Source organism: Zonotrichia albicollis, chromosome 10, assembly GCF_047830755.1.
Source record: "Zonotrichia albicollis isolate bZonAlb1 chromosome 10, bZonAlb1.hap1, whole genome shotgun sequence".
Lineage (NCBI taxonomy): Eukaryota > Metazoa > Chordata > Aves > Passeriformes > Passerellidae > Zonotrichia > Zonotrichia albicollis.
Genome location: NC_133828.1, coordinates 16347928 through 16365132, shown reverse-complemented (window position 1 = coordinate 16365132; position 17205 = coordinate 16347928). Strand labels below are relative to the sequence as shown.

Below are 17205 nucleotides of genomic sequence, written 5' to 3'. Positions count from 1 at the left end.
TTTCAACCCCAGCTTCTTAAATCAGCATATTCAAGGACGTCACGATTTTTAAGATGCCAGAAAACAGAAAGGGAGCAGCCGAGAGCCGCGGCAGAGGCAGCGCTAAGGGGCTCACTGTTGCCGGGGTGCCCCCCGCGGTGCCCGGAGCCGAGGCTCAGCACCAGGCGCTGCCCCCCGGAGCCGCTCGGGGCGCCGCTCCTGCTCCGCGGGGCTCCGGCGGCGCCGGTGCCGGGGCCGCCCCCGGGGCGGGGCGGGACGGGCGGGGGCGGTGCCGCCGCCGCTACAAAAGGCGCTGCGCCGCCGCCTCCCAGCCCGACGCTTTGGGCAGCCCGGAGCACCGAGCCGGGCGTCGAGCGGCGCTCGGCCCCTCCGCGGCGGAGCGTCCCCGCCGCCCGCGGCGCATAAGGCCAAGGCTTTCCGACTTCAGCTACAGTGCTAGCTAAGTCGGGGAAGGCAACACGGAGCGAAGCCGCGTGTCCCCCCCCTTCTCTCGGCAGCGGGCAGCGGCGGAGCGGGCCGGCATGGCGCGGGCAGCGGAGCCGGAGGGCCGGCGGCGCGGCGGTCAGTGCGGACGGGCTGGGCGCGGGTGACCGGGCGGGGCTGCCCGCGGGTGGGGGGCACCAAATCGCGCCGTGTCCCGCTGGCCCCTCCGCTCTCAGAACGGTGTCCACGGCAGCGAGCTGCGCCTGCTGTACCGAAATGCGGTGGATGTGCCCGCATTTGCTTTAGCATCTGTTTCTTGTTTCTCATTTAGGATCTGTGATTGCCTATTTTACGTCTGCAAAGTTTCTTCTTTATCTTGGACATGCACTGTCCACTTGGGTAAGTAAAATACTGCCCTGGTAGAAGTAGGATTTTATTAATCTGGCTATGATTTATCTGAGCTTTATTGGTGCTTTCCAAAAATCTTCACAAATTAGCACACCACCATAGAGGTCTTGTTACAACACCTTGCTGTTAAAAGTTTTCATAATCTTTAAAAGATGTGTTGCTGGAGGTTTAGTTAGTAGTGCAGCAGTCAGTTTTTGGAAGGACTGGTTCTGTACCTTTTATTGTTTTTAAGAAACTCTAGAACCAGTGAGACTCCTTATAGAGGAGCAGAATGAGAGACAGCCCATTGCAGCATTATATGGAAAGGACTCATATTTACTAATGGGGAATGCTCAGTGTTTACAATGGATTCAATACTGCCACTCATGAGCTAACTTGTTGACAGCATCAGGAGTTGTCCTCTGTAATGCTTGCCTCCTGAAATTATTTCCTTCTGTGCTAATGTAACTTACTATACCAGCTTTTACTCACTTGAGGAATACTAAAAAAAAAGCTACCTTAAGATATGCACTAAAAATACAGTCTGATTCTTTTTCACAGAATAAAATTAAGTATGTGTTTTAGCACAATCTTAAGTCTCCGTACAATGGCTTGGTTCAAAAATAAATGGAAGGTTTCCCCTCATTTTCTTTGTTCTGTGTTTTGGTCCTGTGTTGGAACATTTGGATTGGTTTGATGTATGTGTTGAAGAAATGGCTGATCTCCAGTTATGACAGCACATGCCTGACTCTGGAGCTTCTTGCTTTCCCTAACCTGGAAGGTTGTACTGATGTTTCTCTTAATGAAAGCAGTCTTTGAGTGGTATCAAGTGTTTGTTTAAACAAATGCAATATTTTGGCAGCTGTTAATATTAAAAAGCAGCGAGCCAAACAGCTCCTTCAGAAGTCAGGACCTATTTCCTGCCACAGTTTTTGTCAGTCATGCCCACAAAGTGCCTCACTGGCAGTTTGGCCAACCCTGCTTACTCCTCTCTGGCCAGTGCTTCCCAGCTCTGTGGTGGGCTTGCTCCGACTCCCTGAGTAAAGGTGGCAAAGCAGAGTTAGAAAGCAATCTTGCACACAGTAACAAGTGATAGACTACAAGATGTCTGTTTAGCAATATTAATATAACCTGGTCAGGTCCTGGTGGGTTCTGTGCTGAAAATCTTGATTCAAAACACCCCCAGCCAAATCTGCTCAAACAAGAGAAGTTATTCTGCAATAGCTTATTTTGACAGAACTGGGTGCAGGACTTCACCTTTTGTATCTCCTAAGCTTTGGTGTTCCTGTAGTGTGAAGGTTTTTGCTACCAGAAACAGTAAACAAATACCTGAATCTTCAGAACACCAAGTAATAGATCATCTTTGTTTTAGAATGGCTCTGTCCACAACACAAAACCCAGGAGAAATGGGGTTTTGCTGTAATTGATAGAGCTGATTGGGTTTCTGTGTTACTATGCCATTCCCAAATGCCAAGAGAAGCTGTAAATGATTAAACATGTCACATCTCCAGGCATGTTCAGACTTGAACAAAGTCCAGACTCTGTTGGGTCCTTGCTCAGTCAAGTGTTTGAATGTGTGCCTGGCCTCAGGGCTCTCAATAGGCGGGCCAGCAGTGCTGCACTGGAGCCCCAGACCTTGGGCTGTTGCTGTCTGTCCCTCAGCAATAAAGGAACAGCATGGAGCTGGGTTCTCCTTCTGGGTGTCAGGCCCGATGTTTTCCAGGAGATCAGCTGATCCCAACTTCCCAGCCTTATCTGTGTCCCTCAGGAGGCTGGCAGTAGGTGGTGGCCTGGCTGTTCCTCAGCTTGTTGGCTTCAGTTCTGACGTGGATTGTATACATTTAGTGTAAGGGTAATTATAATTAAAGAAGGGGAGGAGCTGTCTTTAAAAGGATAGTGATGCTGAACAGCTGTAACTATTTAAAAGTCTTCAAAAAGCCACATTTTAAGGTGGGACTAAGTGTATGTAACGAAGGGTCTGCCTGTTTCTCTAAAGAATATTTGCTGTTCAAGTGTCAATAGCTCTTAACTTGAAAGAATATACCTGCTACAAAGCTTTGCAATCCACTAATACTGTTCTCCTTTATCTTTGCCTATTTTTTTAATGGTTTTTAATTCTTGAAAGAAAATCGTACTTTCTGGTTGTAACAGCTGTGGTTTCTCCAGAAGTCTTCTCTGTGGGTTGTCCTGATCAAAATATTCTGCGTAAATGTGTTGGATAAAGTTGAACAGTGTTCACAGGCTCTCAGATAAGTGTAAGCAAAATCATGATGTCTCTGGAGTCAAATTGACCTTTCCACGAGTTTGAAGTGAGATTCAGTTTTTTACTCTGACAGTAGTGACTGGCACTGACTTGCACATGCTTAGGTTTTTTTAAAAATGCCTTTTTCATTTTCTCAGAATCCAGTAACTGAAACATCTATGCATAAAGAAAAAAAGCCAAATTTAATATAAAAGGGATTATTTTGATTGTTTTTCTATCTTAATAAAAGTTGTCTGGGTTAATTCACCTGCATGTATTTTAAGTGAAATTCTATAAAGTACCACCTCAGGAGGTCATATTAAGTTTAAGTGAAAGGTGGAATTGGGAAATGATATGCCTGTGGATTCATTACTGGGATGTTTTCTATATCTTTCTGTTAACTAACCATGGAATGTAAGTGGAACATATTTACAGAAGGCTTTAGATATCTCTTGAGTGAAAAATGGTTTATAATATATGAGGAGAGGCACAAGATGATCATACTTATACTAGCATTTGTCATTGGATTTAGTTTAAAAAAGTATACAAAACACCCTGGGATTTTTATTTGGAAAGATGGAATTTTTCTTCCCATGATTGGAGTATAACTTTTTTCAGCCTGTGTTTAAGGAAACAAGTATCAAAGTTTACATCTTACAATGTTTGCAGAAAACTCAAGTGAACTCAAATAACATTAAAAGGCAAGTGCTTTTTGTGTCTGGACTATACTGAGGGCTAATCGCACTTTGCAATTATTTTGACTCTCCAAATATGCTTTTTATGTAGCTTTTGATTGCTGTGTTACATGGTTAGATTTGGCTGGCTTTGATTTTTAAAAGTTTTTATGTTACACCTCCCCCAGCCATTCTGAATATTTGAGGTCCTTAGAGATTTGTACTCTTTGCTGTTTCACATAGCAACTATTTATTTAAGATAAGGCAACAGAAGAAAACAGTTTCATGTTTGGTTTGTAGGAGACCAATGTTAGAGACCCTTATTAAACAACCTGTGTGCCCTAGAATGGTATGAATGATTTCTATTCATCTGGTTTTTTACTGATTACAGAAAGGATTTTCTGTCATGTATTGCTGCAATATGCTCAAAAGTAAAGTGAGATGTGACAATAAAACCTCCATGTATTTATTAGCAAACATGAAAATGTTTTGAAAAGAATGAAAATTACTTCACTTTAATGTGTTTAACCATTTGGGTGTCCTTTTTATACCTGTTGCAAGTGGTTATCAGGACATGAATGTGTTTTATTTTAAGCACTAGGTTAAATTAGCAATAGGCTGAACTAGCAGTTGGTTTACAACAGGTTAAATGAGCTATGCCTTTCTTCATCCTCTGAGTAATATGCCAGTGCTGAACACTAAAAGCAGCTGAAGTCCACTGATTTTAGAAACTTCAGTTAACATTTACCTATATCTGTCCTGAATTTTATGATGACTTGTTTCCACTTGACTCACTCTTGTGTTATAAAGCACCAGTTAGGCTTTGATCATCTAAGAGCAAACTGCTGCCTTGAAAAGTTATTTAAATAGTAATGGTTAATCTGTTGATAATAATTGATCTGTGCCAGAGAGTTTGTGTAAGCTTTTTGAGGCTTGTAGGATGTGGCTGGTGACAGATTTTGTCCAGTAATATACTAACAGAAAATATCTGGCACTTTTGGATTTGTGATACTAAAGGTGTAATGATCCACTTGATTAGGATAGGTGATCTTAATGACACTGGGATAAAATCAATGGTGACAGGATGTATCAATCAACAAACCTCTTAAGAAAGCAGCAACCACAAAAACCCCACAGCACCCCTGTACGTGTAACAAACCTCTATTTTAGTCCAGACTAAAACAGTGAACCTGTGTACCTGTAAAGAACAACCAGTAATGTTGTGTGTTCTCTTACTCTTCAAGGGAGATCGGATGTGGCATTTTGCTGTGTCTGTGTTCCTGGTTGAACTTTATGGCAACAGCTTGCTCCTCACTGCCGTCTATGGCCTGGTTGTGGCGGGATCAGTTCTTCTCCTGGGAGCCCTTATTGGAGACTGGGTGGACAAGAACTCCAGGCTCAAAGGTTAGATGCCTTGAGCAGCTCATTTACTTTCCAAATTCATGTCTAAAAGATGAAGCTGACAGAGGTAATTCCTCAGTTCAAATATGAGAATGAGGCTTGCTCGTCTAAGAAGGGCAGATGGTTTCAGGATGGTGATGGTTATACAGAGATGCTCTCAAAGACAGGAGGAAAACAGTTTTATGTCATGATATGTCTGTTACTCAGGCCAAACCCATGTGATGTGTAGAGATGTATGGAAACACAAAAGGTAAAAAATAGGTAACTTTAGGGCCACAGATCAAATTCTGTTTACATTAAAACACCAACATGCACCTGTGTTTTTGTTGTCTTTCATCTGGATACAAACATCTTTCACTTGAGTGTAAACACACTGCATTTGCATTATCCATTTTGCATATACTCTGTAGTCTGTTTTACAAATAAAATAGGATCAAGTTCTTCAAATAAATTTTTAATTTCTGAAAATTTGCGAAATAGTGTTTTTCCATGATAGGTTGAAGATGAATTTCAGGGACTTGAGCTAGATTTTTACTACTTGAAACAGGGACTTTGAGAGAAGACCTACACTGAGTGTAAATCAAGAGCTACAAAGTTACATTAGACATCAGTTTCTCTAAGACAATGGAAGATTCAGACCCTACTATCAAGTATACTTTTGCCACTTATGTTTGGGGGAGACTAGGAAAACAAGGCTATTTAATAAATCTGTGTGTTCCTTGATTAAAGCTATGGTCATTCTTAGCTCATTCTTATGTTCATAACTGTTGCTCTCTGTTTGGTTTAAAACAGTGGCCCAGACATCCTTGATTGTGCAGAATTCATCTGTCATCCTGTGTGGTGTTATCCTGATGATTATCTTCTTGTTTAAGACACAGCTCTTGACATTATACCATGGATGGCTTCTTGTGAGTGCTTCAACTTGTTATAAGAAATTAATTTGTGAAGAAACTTTGGGAAGCATGGGAGATGGATGAGTTTTTATCTTAATCTTTAATTCCTTTAATCTGTACAGACATTTCTGGGAGCCAAAACTGACAAATGAAACTGTACTTGTTAGGCAAACAGATATGATGATTGTTTTCTGCTAGGAATTGTAGACTTGATCTTGTTTTGTGTGAAGAATAATGTTGAAATGTATGGAATCAAATATAAAAGTATTTTCTGCTTATATAGAAAGTGGAGATGTCCATCAGCTTTCTCACATTATAACTCTTTCCCCTCATCTCTCTAGACATTGTGCTATATCCTGGTTATCACAATAGCAAATATTGCCAATTTGGCCAGCACTGCCACAGCGATCACAATTCAGAGGGACTGGATTGTTGTGGTTGCAGGGGAAGACAGAAGCAAACTGGCAGGTGAAATATATTGCCTTTATAATATCTTGCATGTCTTACTTTCCAAGATTGATTTTATTTTTGTTTTAAGACTAGAGTTTTACAAAGATCAGTGCATCTTTGAGTTCCAGATATTATGAGAAAAAATAGGGCAGCCTTTATTTTGCTCTTTCTTGCTCTGGACTACAGCTACTGAGATCACAGATTACTGTTGTGATTACAATTCAGTTAGGCATCCCCAAACTTGTTTTGCCCTCCTCTTAGTCCTGCTGCAGCTCTGTTAGGAAAACTAGTCTTGCTGAACAAGCCAAGTGTTGCAATACTTTATTTTTAGGTCCCTGGAATGAAGCAGAGAACTCTTGCGAAACTGGGCTCCTCTCATAGGGATCAAAGAAAGATGCATGAGAATGAAGTCCAGAACAGTTCAGTAGGTATATTAGGGAATTGCCAGTAGGTAATACTGTGCATGCAGGCACACTTGAAGCCTTGCATTTCTCTAGCATTAGATGTCTAACTCAGAGCTGTGAACTTCCCTTCAGCTAGAATTGGAAGCTCTGCTTTCCTCTGACATCAGGTACTTATGAGCATAAGACTACAGACAAAATACTTTCTAGGCAAAAGATTATTTATGTTTGCTTCTCCCCCTGTGCCCTGCACTTGCACAGTGACACTGATACTACTAGGAGAGGGAACTAATTCCCATTTATATCCTATTGCAGCTTGGTAGTCATGAAACTTCTTTAATGTGAGAGACTGGGACTCACCAAGGCTGCACAACACAAATTACATCAAAGAGTGTACAGCAATCTTTGGCTGTGCTGCTCCTCTGATTGTAACAAAGCAGCATTTCTTGTGATGAATTTGTCAGGCTGTATAGGCTCTGAATCAACCCCATAAGGGGACTTAAGCCTTCTCAGATAGAGGAACTGATACTGAACTGCAAACAAGGCACAGAGCAGTTTAACATTACCCAGACCTCTATAGCTCACCTCTATAGTTTAGATACCTTCAGGCTTAGACAGCATTTCAGCTTCTGGACTCTAATTTTGTATCAAGCTGCCTGAATGCCCACAAAGTTCAGAGTCCTTTTGGAAATTTCAATCCTGTATTCCAGATTTTTATTTGATGTTTAGCTCCAATGAAGAAATCTTATTTATCCATTTCATCCAGGAAAGGCTAATTCTTAGAAGTATGACACTTTTAATGCATCTATTTCCCAGTCCAAAAATTATCTTCCTTACTCTTTTATTTTGACCTTGCAGTGCCTTTCTAGGTCATGCCTTTTGTAGAGCTGTAATACAGGTGACCTTTCTTTACACATGTGAATCACAGTAGAAAAATAGCAGCTGTCTGTAAAAGTCCTAGGTTAATGAGAACTATTAAAACTTTTCTTGTTGTGTCAGATGTTACTCAGCAAATCATTTCCCCCATCCCTGTCCCACATAACACATGAGATAAAGCACAGACCACACCTGCAGAGAAACTGCTGCCTGCGAGTCAGTCCTGCCTCTTTACTGCTTCATGAGCTCAGGCACAATTGTATCACCACTTACATTTTGTACTGAGAAATCAGGCAAGAGATTATTGGAAATTCTCTTATGACTTGATTGAGAATGAAAACAATGATTAAGCTCCTTAGTTCAACAGATTTATCTGAGACATCCCTTCCAGACTGAACAGGCTTGTTTTCTGATTAATCATGATGAACCTGGGAACTATTTAACGTAAAAGAAACTCCTTAACATAAAAGAAAAAAGTAATTAAAATTAAGTGCTGACACTGACTTTGCAGCAACTATCGTTGTCCATCTCTGCATTGTTACCTTTCCTCAAAGAGAAATCTTAGATATGCAAGTTAGCAGAATAGGGAAATAAAAAATTACCTTAACTTCTCCTTTGTTGCCCTTGATTAGTTTTCCTGCTCACTCTTTGTACCTTTTCTGAGTGGAATTATAACTCAACTAAAAAAACCAAAGGTTAGTTGGTTGGAGTTTTTAAAGCCAAATATTATGCAAGTATCTCACTTAACTATTTGACTGAGAGTTAACTAGGTTAACATTGAATTTACTTTGAAATAGAGTAACCCAAATGTTTATTTGAGGACTAATTCTCTACAGAGTCAATAAAACAGCTTCATACTGATGTAGAATTTCACTTGGCCTTCACAAGCTCTAGTTTTTACAGTAGAACTCTAAAGGGGGCTTCATGTGTGAAACCACTGTCTAGCAATTTGTAGGAGTGGAAGAGTGGCACTATTAATTGGAAACTTACTGGAACCCAGACAGCTTAATGACAGTAAAATAGATAAGATTGAGAAGGGTGAGGCATTCCCTAGCAGCTAATGAAAGGTGCATTTATGCTGAGAATGGGTTGCTTGTTTTGACTGTAAACATCAAAGGACCAGAAAGGAGTGAGGACTTTGCTCAGTAAGATCTAAGGATGCCTACAGCTGCCATCAACCAATGTGACTTAATGAGGAAATGTCAAAGCCATTTCAAAGTTCTGCTGCTATCACAGTGGTTCTTTGGCCACCAGTTATTAGAAGTGAATGGAGGAGACTAAGAATACTGTGTTCCAGTGTTGGGAGATAGTAATCTATCTTCCCAAGAAACAATTCCACCTTCTGAGATTCCTGGAGCTGTGCATGCTAGGTTTGTGTGTTACAGAGGTAGAGCTCAGAGTCCACAGTATCAGTGCTGTGTAAAAGTGATCTCATCTAATGATGAGAAGTTTTACCTGATCTCATGATGAACAGGACTGTGCTGCCACTGTGAACCCAGCATGCTAAACCTGGGAGACCTCATGCAGGCAAAACTGGAAGGAGTTGGGTTTTGGCTTACAAGCACCTTGGTTGATTGCAGTCAACTTAAATATTGAAATAGTCTGAAGGTACCTCTGGTTATTTCTGGAACCAGTTACAGTTGGAGCAGGACTTGTAGCTTTACCTTTATACGTGTACAATTCACAATTTTGTCAATGAATATTTCACTGTAAGTGTCCACCAGTCATTTCATCATCAAATAATTTCTCACAGATATGAATGCCACAATAAGAAGAATTGATCAGCTGACCAATATCTTGGCCCCAATGGCTGTTGGTCAGATAATGACATTTGGCTCCCCCATGATTGGCTGTGGATTCATTTCTGGCTGGAACCTGATGTCCATGTGTGTTGAATATCTGCTGCTCTGGAAGGTTTATCAGAAAACCCCTACTCTGGCTCACAAATCTGCAAAAGTTGAAGCATCAGAACTGAAACCGCTGAATGTAAAGAAAGGTATTGAAAACACAGAAATGTACCTACTCAAATTCACTGTATATTCATTGCATCAGTCTAGCCAAGTTTGACTTTTGTCTTCCACAGGCACTGCTTTGAGGCTAAATAGCTTTCTACTACTGGCTTGGAGATTGCAGGTTTGGGGTATAGATACCAGAGACTCTAATCTAAGCAACAATACTTTGTGCAGCTTTTTGAGGAATTACATGAAATGCAGCCACAGAATGAATTGTCTTCTCTTTGTTAACCCCTTAGAGCAAGTCTGCCTTCAGGCTGATCATAAGGAATACTCCTATCCATCTATACTATAGCTGATAAGCTGGACCATGCCCTTGGCTCTGTAGTGTCTGCAGCCTCTGCAAGACTATTCCTTGCTAACTCATCTCTGCTTACACCTAGTACTAACAGGCTTTCAGGAGAATCTAGAATAGATGGCCATACTTCTATTCTGGCATGACTTAATGATTTTTACATGCTGCAGGAAATGGTGGAGGGAAAAAAATAAACTCTTTTGGCCTTCAGCTCTGCTTCCTTGGCCAAGCAGTACAAGTGGGATTTGCAGTGCAGATGACTATGGCTATTACTATAAGTTACACTAAAATTGATACTAAAGTTAGATAGGCTCAATATCAGAAATTTAAATTCAGAAGCAGAATTTTTATTGTGAAGTAGTGGAAATGTCAGATGCTGAAATACTAAGCTTAAGTGTTTCCCCATTTTTAAGGTAGCAGTATATAACACTACTGAAAGCTCATGTTGTGGCCCCCAGCTGTAACATAGGTGGTGGGTTTTTGTGTTTTGTTATTGGGTTTTTTGAAATAAGATTTCCTGGGTTTTGTTTAAATGCTAACTAACAGTCTTGTCTCACACTATTGTCATACAAGCTGCTATTAAAACTGCTGAAGAGATCTGTCTTCCCAGCCATCAGATCCATGGTGGTTACAGCTGGTCCAGTAAGCTGTTGGACCAGGCTGCTGGCAGCTCAGTATTAGAGAACAAGAGAGTGTACAAGGCTCCACAGCTTTGGAACTGGCTTTTGAATACTTCTGGAGAATGAAGCATTTAGCAAATGTCAATATGTAGGAAACATGTATTAATCTTTGCTGTTGCAATATTCTGATTTCATTGGAAGACTTGGGTTTTTAAAAGTTGCTGGAGTACTTCATGCATCTCACTTGCTGTATGTGGAGTTAGTTTTGAAGTTTATTGTGTAAAAGCACTGCTCAGGCATCCAGACATTTGTGGAATTTGTCCTCCTTAGTGGTGTTAATAGTGCTGTGAGTTTTTGGATTTTTGTTTGTGATCAGTGGAAGTGCCTTTTTCCTTTATTGCAGTGAGAATGGAGTGGTAGAAATGCATAGGTTTGTGGTTTGTTTGATTTTTTTTTTTTTAAGTCAAGCTTTGAAAGCTTTTGACTCTGGATAGGCTTCAGCCTTGACATGAGATACTGACAGATGTTTAAGTATGTCTTTTTTTTCATTCAGTGCTCTTAAGCATACAAAGCTGTGTTAAAATGCCAACTGACGCTGGCATTTGTTAAACAAAAAATTTCTCTGTGGAGCTGGGGCATTCTTGTCTAGAAGCAGGCAGTGCTTTTTCCTATCACTGTTTAATTAATTAAACTGATAGGGATGAACTGTACTTAATCTTACTCCCCAGGTAGGATTTTAGGAGGCTTTAAATGATTTTAATTTAGGTAATTAAGAGAAAGCTTGGCAGTGGAGCTTGACTGATGCACTTCTCCAGTAGTGAACTTCTGGCAAACAATCATCTGTTGCTTTACACTGTGCATTTTGCAGGCAGGAGTGTATCTGACAGCTCCATTTCTGTTTGCAGAGAGTGACATGAAACCTGCTGAAGGAGTGCAGCTCATTATTGAGAAAGATGTAGCTGGCTTTGAGCCCCAGCCGGAGAAGGAAGTCGGCTGCGCTGCCCGGATTGCCGAACCTTTCATAACCTTCCGGGATGGATGGGTTGCGTACTACAACCAGCCGGTGTTCCTTGCAGGCATGGGCCTTGCGTTCCTCTATATGACTGTTCTGGGATTCGATTGTATCACTACAGGCTATGCATACACTCAGGGGCTGAGTGGCTCTGTGCTGAGCCTCCTCATGGGTGCCTCGGCAGTCACTGGAATCATGGGAACGGTCGCTTTCACTTGGCTCCGGCGCAAATGTGGCCTCATTCGCACGGGCCTGATTTCTGGAGTCGCTCAGTTTGCGTGTCTGATTTTATGTGTCGTCTCTGTATTTATGCCTGGAAGCCCTATGGATCTGACTGTCTCTCCATTTGCTGACATCAGTGCCAGGCTGTTTGAAAATGAGCCATTGCCTACTATAGCATCTCCAGAATCTGAAATGATTTTTGCAACTGGAATGCCCAACTTGTTAAACGGGTCTATTGCTCCTGCTGACAGTGACCCAGAGATGAGTCCTGAGCCTGTGCCTTTAATCTCTGTTAGTCTCCTGTTTGCAGGAGTCATTGCTGCTAGAGTTGGTAAGTATTACGTCTCTACAATTTGGGTTAACATCTACTTTTAATTCTAAAAGTTACAGTGCCTGTCAACTAAATAGAACTTTAGAATTAGAGGCAATAATTGGAATGTTACATCTTGTTTCTGGTGCTAGGTGTTTATACATCAATAAAAATGAAATGATCCTGCAAGAGTATCACTAGGGTGACGACTGCAGTACTAACTCCTTGTGTATTTTATGTCACTAATAGGAGAAAAGTTACCACATTTGGAGATGATTATAACATAGTTTTTTGGAAAGCTTATCTCTAAATTATTTTTGTTCATGACCAAATGAAACCACTTGTTACTAGGAAACAGCACCAAACACATCTGCTATGAAAACCTTTGCATTTCAGAGTTTACTAAAGTAATCCATTTATTTAAATTGTCATTTAGAAAGGAAGCTTTGATTTGGATTACAGCTTAAGTTTTTGAGGTATTGCTGGTTAGCATAATATTAGTATCTGTCAACAGAATACCAATATTATGCTAACCAGAATAGACAGTCTAACATATAAATGTAATGAACAGTAATGGTCATCTGTAGAATCATTATCCTCAATTTCTGCAGTTTTTGCTGAATTCTGGAGGAATAAATTACTTGGTTCACATGCATTAGGTTTTTTTGCAAGATAAGCTTCTAAAGCTGAGTCATGAACAGACTAAACCAGTATGGAAACTGATGTCACCCATTTGAAATTATTGTGTATTTTGCATAGTTTAAAAGATGTTTGTGGGTTTTTTTAAATGCAGAACTTTAGTGATTGCACCTAGCATGAATACACTGTAAATAGCTGTAAGCCAGCTATTTAAACAAGAAAAGGATGAGTAAAACATTGACTCCTTAGTCATGATGAAACAGGATGTGTCAGGCAACTTCATGTATCAAGTTTATGTATTATTTCATGAGGTATTTTGTAAAAGGAAAGTCAATTGCTCTTGACTGGGAGTGTGAAATCAGTTCTAGTCAGCAAGAGGATGCCTTATGCTGTGCATTTTTGGCAGAAGTGAGTGCTTGGAAGGATGAATTGAATTGTGCCAGTGACGAGTTTGCCATGGGAAGCCCGGCAGTATGGATAATTGTTTTCTCTCTCCATAGGCCTTTGGTCCTTTGATTTGACTGTCACACAGTTACTCCAAGAAAACGTCATAGAATCTGAAAGAGGCATCATAAACGGTGTCCAAAACTCCATGAATTATCTTCTTGACTTGCTGCACTTCATCATGGTCATCTTGGCCCCAAACCCTGAAGCTTTTGGCTTATTGGTGCTTATTTCTGTGTCTTTTGTTGCAATGGGCCACATAATGTACTTCAGATTTGCCCAAAAAAGCTTGGGAAAACAACTTTTTGTTTGTCACACTCCTGATCCCAAAACAGCCCCTGACAGTTCACCACCTGGTAACACATCTACTGTCTGAAAGGATCCACTTCTCTTTACTAACTTTGCTTCACAGATACCATGGTTAAGCACATATACTTCCTTTTATGACCCTGTTTGAGGTGTTTCTCTAGAGTTGAATGCATAACTTAGCTCTTTGGGGAAGCTTTCCCAAGAGAGAAAATTCATTTTACAGTGACCCTGTAAATGTTTTATGTTTGGCAGAGGACAGCCTGGCTGGATCTTGACAGCTGCAGTATCAAAGGTTCCCCACAAGTCTGGTGTTTGATCACAAAAATACTGTTCAAGTTCCATGGCTGACCCCTACAGTGATACTGTGGTTAAGTGGTTATACAGACTCAATTTACCAGGAATTCTGAATAATTCTTGTGTTCATTGAGTAAAATGGGGTCTTGTCCTTCCTTTTAGTTACTTCAGAATAACTTTTTATACAGTATTTGATTGTTTGGAGTTTTTCTCCAATATTCCTTTACCATGAACAGTTCTGCTCACCTTTATTCTTAAACTGGTATAAACATCCTCTCTAAATTGGACTCTGATGGTCCTTGTGGGTCCCTTCTAACTCACAATATTCTATGATCCTTCTTGATTCTTCTAATAAACAATTTCATTTTTTTTTTCCCGGAACCTTTATAGTATTTTACATTTTGGTTTAACTTTATGGAAACACCTTTGCAGGTTTTTTGCATGTTTCCTTACAAATTAGAATACTGTTAGGTACAAGATATTGTATTACACTTTTGTTGCACTTGTTAGAGTAAAGCAGCCTCATTTAGCAGAAGCTATTGATGTAATATTACAAAGCATGGCTTTTAAATTGCAAATGGCAGGTTTGCTTGGGTTTGATGTAGCAGAAAGTGCTAAGGTCAGGAGTACTGGTACAGAAAGATAAATTCTAGTGCTAACTTAGTTTTTGCCTCAGAGTACAAGCAGCTTTAGTTAATTTTCCAATATATCAGGCTTTTTTAGGGTTTCTGAAAACAATTGCATTTGAAAATAGTTAATATTTCATGCAATAGGTGGATTACTTGCATTTATCTGATGTGTATGTGGATTTTGACTTTGTTCTAAAATACTGCTAAACCAATGAGATGATGGACTGAGAGGCCCTCTAAAGCAGCTTCAGAGCAATGAAAATGATACATCCTCTCTGTTCAATAAGCTCTTGCCTTTTTTTTGGTTAGTTTTGGTTTTTTTCACCCTGCATGTGTACTAACACAGTACTTCCAGAGTCATTAACCCTACGTGCACTTTTGTGGAAATTACGCACTTTGCTTTCTCAGTAGAGTTGAACCTGGTGGTGTTCTGAGTTTTCCTATGGCTTGGCAGTCTGACTTCTACATTTAAATATTGGTAAAATGTTTGTTTGCAGAATAAGTAGTATGTGAAAACATAATGTCAGCAACTTCTGAAAAGTATCCTCTGTAACTTCTAAGGGTTTCTTTAATTTTAGGTACTGTCCTTCACAGCCATATGCTGCCAGACTCAGCCCTGGAATGTGTGTGAACTCCATTGAAATGAAAGGCGTTACACCAGGGCTGAATCTAGGCCAGTCATCGCAGATTTTGTAACAATTGCATTATCCATCAAAGCATGTGAAGAACCTCTAGTGGCTTTTGTCTCAGATATACTGTTTTGTGAGAGGTGTGAAATGGAATGAATGGGAATCCAATGTACAACCAATGCACTTGTAGCCCATAGTTTTCAATAACTGGATGTAATGATTTTTCTCCTCTAATGGACCAAACCTAATAATTACTCTATGTTGCTGAAAACTTCTCAGGGATGTTTTCACTAGGTTTGTAAGTGTTTATACTTTGACCAAGCATTTGGGTTTTGTTTTGATACAATAAAGTAAAATATGTAATTTAGAGTAGGTTTAAAATTTGTGACTCAATCCTTAGTGTAACTTAAGGAAAAGGGAATTTTGCCATCAGCAGAATTTGTCAGAAGACAAATAAAACAAGCTTATCTAGATTTGTAGAGTAAATATGTCCAAAGGATAGCTTTATGTGGTATATGAAAAGTACACTAGTAAATAAAATAGCTCTGATTTGCCAAATAGATTTTGTCATGTGTATCTAATTTAAATTGGGACCAGATTTTAATAGTGTTAAATATAAAGGTAGTCCAAATGTCAGTGAATGCCTCTATACTGCACTTTGAAAAATATATGAATGCCTCTGTATATCTTGGACTCATTGGCCATCAGGGAAACAAAGCTGAAAATGCAGCTCTTTTCTTGTGCTGTCTACAGTGCACAGAACCCAGGGTGCCTAAAATGTAATGCTGTAGCACTAAGCACCAGCTATCCCAGGGAGGATGTATTTCTGAAGTCCAGAGAGCTCCAAAAATGTGACAAATAGAGCTGGGAGCATGCCATGTTCCTGCCTGTTCCCAAAGACTTTTTTTTTTTCCTTTTTCCAAGAACAATTTAGTCTTGTTTCGTTTGAGTAGCAATTTGTTTCATAAATAGTTCCACTAGATAGTGCAGTACTATTAGGAGAGGACTGGAGCCTTGTATTTGGTAAACATGATGTGGTTAGGATTCATATGTGCACATCACAGCTGGAAGGCAAGACAATCCTAAAATAGAAAAGTGAATGCTAGTTTGAAGACAAACAAAGAGGTTTAAATTTGAAAAGTTGTGTGTATTGGTCTGCATTGGATGTCAAAAAAAGTGTATGCTGCTTGAGCACAGCCCATTTGTGTGTGAGTCCAAGATGTGTGCTGACACCTGTACTCAGTAGTGCTTTGAAGCAGTGTGGAGCCTGAAGTCTTTCTTAGCAGGACTTTCATTAAGTAAGCATTTTTGGCCTTGTATTTATTTATTTTTTTAAAAAAATGTCCAAATTGGATGAAAACTGCCCTTAAAAATGTACGCACTAGAAATCAGTCTTACCAGAATATTTTATTATACAACCTTATGCTGGACATAGTATTGATTTATGTATTACTATTGTTAAAGCTAATTAATAAATTTACATAAAAACCTATTTGTCCTGTATTTTTCAGCTTGTGTGTATCTGGGTGTGCTACACTTATCATGGATCCTGTGTAGAAAGCTTTTTTGTATGATGGGCTGGAACTATATGAAGCACAACCAAAGAGCATTGAGGAGGATGCAAATAACAAAAGTTAAAATCTTTCAATGACCTTGTTACTCTTTGGTGAATTGATTTTATTTACCGTCCTCAGTGCTAAGTTAACACACAATGGATGAAGGTCTTGCAGCCTCAGCCTGGATCTTGCATTGGCAGTAGAACAGTTTTGTGTCTTGGCCTGCTGAGCAACAGAAAGCAAATTATTTTACTTTGCCATGTATCTTTACCATACTGGATTTGGGATTATAGCCTTCTGTAGCAGCAACCTGTAGGTGAGAGCTCTGGGGATAGGAGTGGTCAAGGTTTAGTAGTCAAGTACTTTTCAATACTGAGCCCAGAATGTTTCCTATAGGACTGATTCTGGCTTTGTGCATTTAGGATATGTTTGCACAAAGGATCCACCTTGGCAAGGATGTTGCATTGGTTCACTAGGAGCTCTCTGA

General features: G+C 40.0%; 1 protein-coding gene across 1 annotated transcript; it reads left to right on the top strand.

The window, feature by feature from the left end:
* Positions 1-290: 290 nt before the first annotated feature.
* On the top strand, positions 291-16654 carry SLC40A1 (solute carrier family 40 member 1). Its single transcript, XM_005486950.4, has 8 exons — positions 291-561; positions 755-822; positions 4971-5130; positions 5920-6035; positions 6362-6488; positions 9501-9743; positions 11580-12239; positions 13358-16654. The coding sequence occupies exons 1-8, from the start codon at positions 522-524 to the stop codon at positions 13675-13677; spliced, it is 1734 nt and encodes a 577-aa protein (XP_005487007.1). The 5' UTR covers positions 291-521; the 3' UTR covers positions 13678-16654.
* Positions 16655-17205: the final 551 nt, after the last annotated feature.